A 9,445-nucleotide genomic window follows, 5' to 3' on the forward strand; every position below is an offset into this window, starting at 1 on the left:
ATCCTGACGCTGCGACGGTTGCTATTCCTAAACAGGTGTCCGACATCAACAACTACTAGAGAATGCTCGAACGACAAAAAAAGGGGCTAGGAGGTGAGCGAATCGACTGGTGGGTCCATACTCGCACATGTGGACCGTGTGTAAAACATGAAGGTCGATGAAAAGCACATGACACTATAATTCCAAGGTAGAATGTCACGCGATGAAATGACACGACATCCTGTTACGGTGAACAATACTTTTGAAAAAGAAGTAATAGAGATCATCTCCTAAAGAACATGACAAGCGGATAAGCCATGATGTAACATTCAAGAGCTCTTTGTGGGTAGAAATGGCTCCCTAATGCAAAGATTATCTATGAGTAAGTGGAAGATCTTAAGTGGGCAACATTGCTATTATCATGCTTACCCAACGCATATTGCTCGTAGCCGTATGCCTATGACAACCCATTTATTCATATTTTCATTACATGTCTATTGTATATGGTTATTTTATTTCCTTGTTGATTTTATAAGCATACAACATTTTGCCATTTTTGATGTTTAAGCTTGTCCGAAACAATTTGTTTCGTAATGTACCATAGGAAGATACAAGTAGTCGTCAAATCTTTTTACCGAGTTATACGCTATAAATAGTTGATGTCGTCTTTTTATTACTCATTAGCATATAACATTTGTTTTCGTAGAATTTTCTTCAAAGTATTTTTTAAAAACTTTTTCTATGTATTCGTTGGATTCTTTCCAAATCTTATTTTCTGATTTGCTCTAAAATTGGCTTGGTTCCAAGATATAGAATCGATGTTGAATCACCATTTAGCGGGTCTGTTAGGACTTGGGTTTCTTTCTTGGACAAGACATATCTGCTAATTCTTCAACATTAGGCTACCATGAGACAAACAAAAGATCTCCTCTCTAAAGAGATTCGATTCACAACTATTAGGCGTCCAAAGTCCAATATTGAAATAATTTCAGAGGTTTTTCTTGACTTTGTTCGTGTCAACAACAATTCGAAATACGGACTAGTTGTATCTACCGTTTCTTTTTTAAGATTCAAGAGGAGGGGTAGTATTGTGTAAGCATAGCATTTCTGGTCGAACCTGCTCAAAATCAACTTATTGACATTGGAAGAACCAAAAGATTCTTCCAATGTATCATTTCAGGGTCCAATGAAATCCTTGAACCGATAACCATTTTTCGGCTAACCCTTTCATTGTAGCCGATCTAGAGACTATACCGGTAAATAGTGTGAACGTTTTTTATGCATCGACTCGATCATCATATTCCAGATTCCTTTATGGCACCGATGATTCGAGTTTCAATTGATTGACGTATGAATGACTACGATTGTGACACACTCCAAACTTCCAAAGTCAACACCTTCCCTTCAAATCTACGCAACACAATACCTACAATATAATAAAACCCACACACCAAAAAATGAAGAGCTAGATATCATCTGGAAGCTCTCAAAATAATGCAAGGAGCTGCAACACCAAACGAAGAAATGAAATCCACACTAGCTCGCCCACAAAGCACTGAAAAGTGCCCTCGCTGTGAGTCTCTCAACACCAAATTTTGTTATTACAATAACTACAGCCTTTCCCAACCTCGTTACTTTTGTAAGTCTTGTCGGAGGTACTGGACTAAAGGTGGCACTCTACGTAACGTCCCCATCGGCGGCGGCTGTAGAAAGGCCAAGCGCCAAAAACCAGTGCCCTCTTTTTCTTCTTCTTCCGCCGCCGCCATTCAGTCTTCACCGGAGACCCAAAACGCGCCGCCGTCTTTGGAGGTGGAAACTGTCGGAGTTTTCGAGAATTCTTGTTATTTGGGTGGTGGGTATTTTCCGTCGTCGGAAGCGATTCATCAAACGGCTATGGATCCACGGGTTTACTCGTTTGGATTACCGGAGCAAAGTTGGGTTCATCGGAGTTTTAGTGGTGATGATCATAACAAAGAATCAAACACTCGTCCTCCTTGAATGCTGTTAGAAATCACGACTCTCCACAATGGTATGATATTGTTCGATTTAAGTAATAGCCCTCATGGCTTTGCTTTCAACTTCTCCAAAATGATTCAGATTAATGTAGATGTATTTCTTACTTATAAACCCATGATTATTCCCTAAATTCATGAGTCTCCCTGAGGCCTTTGGAGTCCTCGAACAGCCTCCCCTTAATTTGAGCTCGACTCCTTATCTAGGGCCCTTGAACAAGGTACACCCTTTCTTCGATACTTGAGTCACTTTTAACTACACCGAGGCTCACAACTTCTTTAATCGACATAGCTAAGTTAAGGGCATGACTCTGATACCATGTTATGAATACATCTTCATTGGTATGAAGTCTTTTGGGGAAGCACAAGGCAAAACCACGAAAGTTTATGTTCAAAGTGGACAATATCACATCATTGTAGAGATTCATGATTCTTAACAAACGCCTAGTTTCAAAGAATATATATCAATTATTGCAAATTACAATTTTTTTTTCCTTTTTGTGGGTTCGAAAATTTTGTGTTAATCACGTCGAGTCCAATTTCAATCGATTCATATATAATAAATTTATAATGAACCAAATCAACTTTTTGAGTGTGAGAATCTTATCGTTAAAAATCAACTAGTTCATATGAAGTGGGTTTGTGAGTAAGCTAAAAATATTCTTGCTTTGGGTCTGCCACCACCTTGAAAGATCCTTTTCAAAACTGGCTCTTCGTGAATGATCTTGATCTGCAATAATTCCCAGTTTAGTCGATTCAAAATGAAATGAAATCAGATTCCTATTGAGAATCGTAATTTATGAAAGAATAAAATTTTAATTTTTGTAGACATATCTTATCACAACTTTGACGAATGCACGTAAATTTGGAAAATTGTTGATTGGGTCACTGTATTTGGATTTGGCCAAACTTCTGCCCTAATATCAAATGTTATAATAATGATCCTTTCGAATAAATAAACTTTATCATATGATTTTTATAATGTCTATTGATTGAGTATATATTAGTGACATCAACCATAGATATCGAGGAAGTTGTTGGGCGTTAACGAACGTTGGATCACTAATATGAAGTAATTATAATTTCAATACTAATACTTATCATTATCATCGGGGAGGAGTATGTGAGTGAATAAATAACACATTCGAATGAGAGTAATTCTAAGAATATGATATTCTAAATAATTAATAATTACTACCATATTAACAAAATATCACAGAAAACTCACACGTTTCATCTACCTCATGAATACGAAGAACAAAAGATAAAAAACAAAACAGAAATGATTTGAAGTTACAAAAAAAAAAATCCAGCTTAGAAACTACAAGAATGGGTGGTACATCTCCTTAAATTACTTACCTGCTAAAAGTTTTGTTGTAACTTGTAATTAAGCTTGTTTTTGCATATTTGGTGATCTTATGTAAATTTTCTAAAAAAATATGTGAGTAAAAATAAAATATGTTAAAATAATTCATATTGATTTACCGTCTTCACAGTTAGAAGTAATTTAAGAGGTAGCAGGATCATATCATAAGGATTGTAAGGGAATGTCGAGGCGTCAGATGCTCAATCCAATATGTTACATAAACACAAAGAGGGATGAGAGGTTAGACCACTAAAAGAATGTTGGGGACTTCAGGTGCCCGATCATTGCATAAACACAGAGTAACCCGCCAACGCTAAATTTATTGAGTTGGGATAGGGATATTTGAACAAAAAGTCCATTCTTTTGAATACAAACTTTTTGGCTTCCCGGTGGCTCTTACGGGGATTACCCATATACTAGCTCACCAAGCTGAACGGTGAGCTAGTTTGGGTCTAGTACAAACCATAGTTTACAATAGAATAAGAAATTTTGTGAGATCTCACATTGGTCAGAGAGGAAAACGAAACATTCTCTAAAAAGGTGTGAAACCTCTATCTAGTAGACGTGTTTTGAAAACTTTGAAGGAAAAATCCAAATAGGACAATATCTGCTAGCGGTAACCTTGGGCTGTTACAAATGATATCAGAGTCAGGCACCGGGTGTGTGCCAGCGAGAACACTGGACTTCCAAGGGGGGGTGGATTGTGAGATCTCAAATTGGTTAGAGAGAGGAACGAGACATTCCTTATAAGGGTATAAAAACCTCTTTCTAGTAGACGCGTTTTAAAATCTCAAGGGCAAGCTCTGGTAGAAAAAGCCCAAATCAGACAATAACTAGTAGTGGTGGACTTGATCTGTTACAAATTTTCTCCATCAAACAGAGTCTTTTACTCTCAGCTTGAAGCGTTGGAAAGTCATTAAAACATTTAAGTGATTGGTTTGAAGTTGATTCAAGTTAGAAAATCATCAAAACGTTTGTTCCAACATCTATGTGATTGTTTAAGCCCATATAGGGACTTATTCAATCGAAAAACTAAGCTTCCATTCTTCTTCTTCTGTTCATATCCTTCGCATAAAAGCAATGGTAATTAATGAGGATTGCTGGAAGGTAGTCCCACGTTATCTAATTTAGAGAATGATTATGGGCTTATAAGAAATATATCTCCATTGGTATGAGATGCTATGAAGAAACCCAAAGCAAAACTATGAAAGTTTTATTATATGGTATTAGAGTCGTGCCCTTAATTTAATCATGTCAATAGAATCTTCAAATGTCAAACAAAAAAATTCTGAACCTCAAACATGTAGTCTAAAGTGACTGAAGTGTTGAACAAATAATGTACTTTGTTCAAGAATTTTTTAGGCTTCACGAGATATTTGTTCTTATTGAGAATGAAAATGAGGTAGAAAATGGTAGGAATCTAAAAGTGAGGCCACTCGCGTTAGGGTGCCGTAGCTGACAGATGCATGGGAAGAACAATAATCCACATCAATATGGTCCATCGATTTGACTTTGATTTGATTGATGTTGTGGACTTTTCAATTCTTATAACACACAAACAAGTGGTCGGCTCCAAATTTCCCCCATAACACACCAACCCATTTTATTTTACGATCTACCCCTATAATTTGTAGATTATTGCAATTAAGTCCTCAAATCTTTTAATTTGATCAAGTACTCTTTGTATTTTTTTAAATTTGTCAATAATATATTTATTTTATCTTACTAACATTGTGAGATCTAACGTCGGTTGGAGAAGAAAACAAAACATTTCTCATAAAAGTGTCAGAACTTCTTTCGAGTAGATGTATTTTAAAACCGTGAGACTGATGGAGATACGTAATGGACCAAAGCAGACAATATTTGCTAGCGGTAGGCTTGGACTGTTACAAATGATATTAGAGTTAGACACTGGGTGGTGTGTTAGTAAGGACGTTGGCCCCCAACGGAGTAGATTGTAAGATCTCATATCGGTTGGAAAAGAGAACAAAGCATTACTTATAAATGTGTGAAAACCTCTCCTTAGTTGATGCATTTTAAAACTGTGAGGCTGATAACGATATGTAACGAGAAGATCAAATTAAAAATTCAAAGGTATGATTACAATATACGACAAAGTTCAAGAGACTGATTTATAAATAATATAAAAAGGACAAAGGCGTGAGGGTAAGAAATACGAGAATTCAAAGGTGTTTTTGTGCAATTTTAAAAAAAGAAATGAAGTGGCTATCCATTTTGATACGACATGACATGTTATCATAGGTTTATAACAGGTTATTTGAATGAAATCGAAATGAATAGGAGTTCATCCATTTTTGGACGTAATACTCGTATAAAAAACGACACAATATGTCTGTCTTTTTGTTCATATGAATGAAGCTAAGGTTGATTCGATTAGGTTAAGATTTAAAATGTTATAAGTTTGGAGTTTTAACTTATGTATAATATGAAATGTCATTGTGTGTAAAAGACAAGGACCCTTCATGCATGCTTGCTTGCCTTTACTCGTTTTGCTGATTAGACAGAGGTTTTGAGAGACAGGATTTCCATGTGTCCATTGCCTATGTCAGCTGTGCCTGCTCTTATTTATAATTCTTTTATTTTTTACTTCTATTTGGATTTTGATTTTAATAGTTTTTGAAAGGTTGTTTAAAACTTTCACTAATATGTTTAAAAATAATATTAATCATTGCTGTGAGAAGAACACAACCCTCCACTGTAGTATGATATTGTCTACTTTGAGCATAAGACTTTGATTTGGACTTCGTCAAAAGACCTCATACCAACCGAGAGACTATTCTTTGATTATAAATCTAGGATCATTCTCTAAATTAGTCGAGGTGGACTTTCATGAGGATATTTTTGAACTTTTAAAAAATTTAAGGGTATTAATGAAACTCTTAAAAGTTCAACGTGATTTTTCAAATAAAATTGTAACGATTTCCCTTCCCAAGGGAATTTTTTAACTTTTTAAAATATTTTAAGGATATTAATGAAAATTTTGAAAATTTAAAAGTATTTTTTGAAATAAACCTTAAATTCAAAAGTATTTTTTATTAATTTAGCTTCTTTCAAAACTTATTTTTGTTTTCAAAATTTGGCACCTAAAAACACTAAGTACAACTTTCAAAAACAAAAATCGAATTCCAAATCGCTATAAAAAAGACCAACTAAACAATAGAAAAACAAGAAAGCTCACTACAAGAAAAAAATAGATACGACAGCTTACGAAAAATGCTATCTAGCGTTTTTAGTACGTCAGGGCAGTCCATATTATTAAAATTCTAAGAATTTTCATAGCGTTTTTTCATAACTATAATAAATGTTATAATAGAGTATGAAATAATAGCTTATATACGTTGCTATAAAAACATTTTATAGCGTTTTATTAAAGCTATAATATATTTAATATAGCTAAAATACCATGCTATCATTATGAATTTCATATCAAACCATATGATGAGCTGAATGAAGTGATCAATACAAAGGTTTTCCAAAGAACCAAATCTCCCCTTTCCTCTCTATACCATGACACCATTATACCCAGCCCCACCAAGAACACAAAAGTTGAAAAAACACCAAAAAAAGTCAAATTCCTTACTCAGCTGATCTCTGACTGAGGAAGAGCAACATATACCATCCCCCACTAAACCCCACAAACCTGCTGAAAATAGTGTAAAATCAACTGCATTTCTCCCCAATATGTACAATGCAACATAACAATACTCAAACTTACTTGAAATTAAACCAAAAATTACAACTTTCTTGACAGCTTCAATTGATCCCTTCCATGGCGGATCATATTCATCATAAAGGGATCCGAGGTTCCTCTCAGCGCAAAACCCATATGGGAAATGGAAATAAAATTGAAAATTTTCTAACTTTTTCCCTTTTTGCTGCTGACATGAACACTCCGATCCCCAAATTTGGTCGTTTTTTGGCCTTTTTTGTAAGAACTAAACGAAACCCATTAAATTTCACAAGAGAAAAGAAGGGGAAAATGAAGAAATTCTAAAATCTAGTGAAGAAATCAAGGTGGGGTTTGATTAATTTCTCTCTCTCTAAATGAGAGAAGAAGTAATTGATGAACCAAGAGATGAACCAAGATTTGTTGGATCATGCCAAATTTGAGAGCTCCAATTGGCATAAAGACAATTTGGATCATTTGATTGAGCAATAATTTCATCTCTCTGATTTTGCTGATTCCAATCCAATCTCTTCATCTCATCTTTGAGTTGATCTCCACCGTTGGATCCCATCACATGATACTGATCAAACGGTGGAGAATCTAGGTTATCAAAAACACTCGAACCAACTCCATTCATGAACTTAGAACTCCAAGATGGGTTACCAAATAAATAACTCGAAAAAACCGAACTTGAATTGAACCCATTAACATGAAGATCCCTATGATCCATATTAGTAGAAGAAAACCCTAATCCAAGAGCATTTAACTGAGGTTGAAGATGATCATACCCGGAAAATGGAACGTTCAGATCCGAGCCATAAAAGATATTATTAGCACAAGAAGTCGAAGACGAAGAAGTGGAATCCGGTGCCGGGGACGATGAAGAATGAGTGGTGGCAGTGGCGGTGGCGGTGGTGGTAGATCGTTTGAGACGCTTGTTTTTCCTGCAGCCGCCGCCGACGGGGACGTTTCTCAAAGTGCCACCACGTGTCCAGTAGCGCTTGCACGCCTTACAAAAGTAACGAGGCTGAGACAAGCTGTAATTGTTGTAATAACAAAATTTGGTATTGGAAGAATCACAACGAGGGCATCTAAGAGGCTCTTGTGGTGGTTGTTGTTGTTTAACCATTGTTGATCTAGAAGAAGATCCCATAAGATTCAAACCCTTTTGATGATGTTCATCATTATGATCTAAATTGGATTGATGATTCTTCATCTATATGGAAAACAAAGAACAAAAACAACACGGATTTGATTAGAAACACAAATTTTATTCCATTCCAAGAGGAAAGGAACAAAAATCAAATGACGAATGGTCAATTTTGGAGCTAATAATTTGAGAGAGAGAGACAAAAAAGGAGGAAACTTTACTTACTTGTGGGTATTGGGTAGCAGATGAAGAGATGAGGGCCATTTTCTTAGAGCTTGGGAGAGGAATTCTAAGGGATTAATTTGATGATTATATAGAATATAATAACAAATAATCTCTCTCTCTCTCTCTCTCTCTCTCTCTCTCTCTTGATGAACAGTGAAAGAATGAAGAGAGAGAAACATTTAGAAATCCAATAAAAAAGAAAGGGAAATAAAGTTGGAAGAATATTACAGATGAGATGCTCTTTCTTATTTTTTTATTTTTTATTTTTTATCTTCCTTACATTTTACTGCGTAGCATTTTACTTTATGATGAAGGTAAAACAAAGATATACAGAGGGGAATCCCAAGAGCTCAATGTCCAATGCAAAGCATCTAAACCATAATCCCACCACTTCACTGCTTCTATGTTCGGTTGTTTTTAGATATTATACTCTTTGAATTTTTCTTTTTGAGTTTTTAAAACGTATATGTTAGGGAGGTTTACGCACTGTTATAAAAAATGTTTCGTTCGTCTCTAATCGACGTGAGATTTTACGTCTAGTATCTTTGTAAACTAAACTATCTACTTAGGAACCCTTCGAGCATATTAATATATGTTATTTGGACCGACTCATATGATGTTGAAGTTTCACGTACCATTTTCGAGGAACCTATTTGATCTCTGAAGTTTGTAAGGTATTGTGAGATCTCCCGTCGGTTGGAGAGGAGAGCTAAGCATATTTTGTAAGTGTATGAAAACCTCTCTCGACAAAGAAGCCCGAAAAGAAAAGCCTAAAAAAATAAAATATCCCTCGAAAATAAATGTAAAGGTTAAAACTCACTATTTAGGATTAGATAGATGACTAAATGGAAATCAAATAGGATTACGGCTAATAATGAAGAGGAAAACTAAAATAATAATAAAGAAAAATTATTAGGCTTTAAATACAAAATAAAAAAGAAATCATATCAATCAATGAATTCACCTAGACACACAAACATTAAAGTAAATGTGATAAAACTAAACCTAAACAAAGTAGATACTGC

At 35.1% G+C, this 9,445-nt stretch overlaps 2 protein-coding genes across 2 annotated transcripts; one reads left to right on the forward strand and one right to left on the reverse strand.

The window, feature by feature from the left end:
• Nucleotides 1-1,416: 1,416 nt before the first annotated feature.
• Nucleotides 1,417-2,428, forward strand: LOC111456847 (dof zinc finger protein DOF2.1-like). Its single transcript, XM_023098881.1, has one exon. The coding sequence runs from the start codon at nucleotides 1,474-1,476 to the stop codon at nucleotides 1,975-1,977; it is 504 nt and encodes a 167-aa protein (XP_022954649.1). The 5' UTR covers nucleotides 1,417-1,473; the 3' UTR covers nucleotides 1,978-2,428.
• Nucleotides 2,429-6,768: 4,340 nt separating this feature from the next.
• On the reverse strand, nucleotides 6,769-8,571 carry LOC111456846 (dof zinc finger protein DOF1.4-like). The gene is made up of 2 exons (XM_023098880.1): nucleotides 8,421-8,571; nucleotides 6,769-8,261 (listed from the first exon to the last, which is right to left on the reverse strand). Exons 1-2 carry the CDS (start codon nucleotides 8,457-8,459, stop codon nucleotides 7,419-7,421), a joined length of 882 nt encoding a protein of 293 aa, XP_022954648.1. The 5' UTR covers nucleotides 8,460-8,571; the 3' UTR covers nucleotides 6,769-7,418.
• Nucleotides 8,572-9,445: the final 874 nt, after the last annotated feature.

The sequence above is a fragment of the Cucurbita moschata genome, unplaced genomic scaffold, assembly GCF_002738365.1.
Source record: "Cucurbita moschata cultivar Rifu unplaced genomic scaffold, Cmos_1.0 Cmo_Scf00019, whole genome shotgun sequence".
NCBI classification, from domain to species: domain Eukaryota; kingdom Viridiplantae; phylum Streptophyta; class Magnoliopsida; order Cucurbitales; family Cucurbitaceae; genus Cucurbita; species Cucurbita moschata.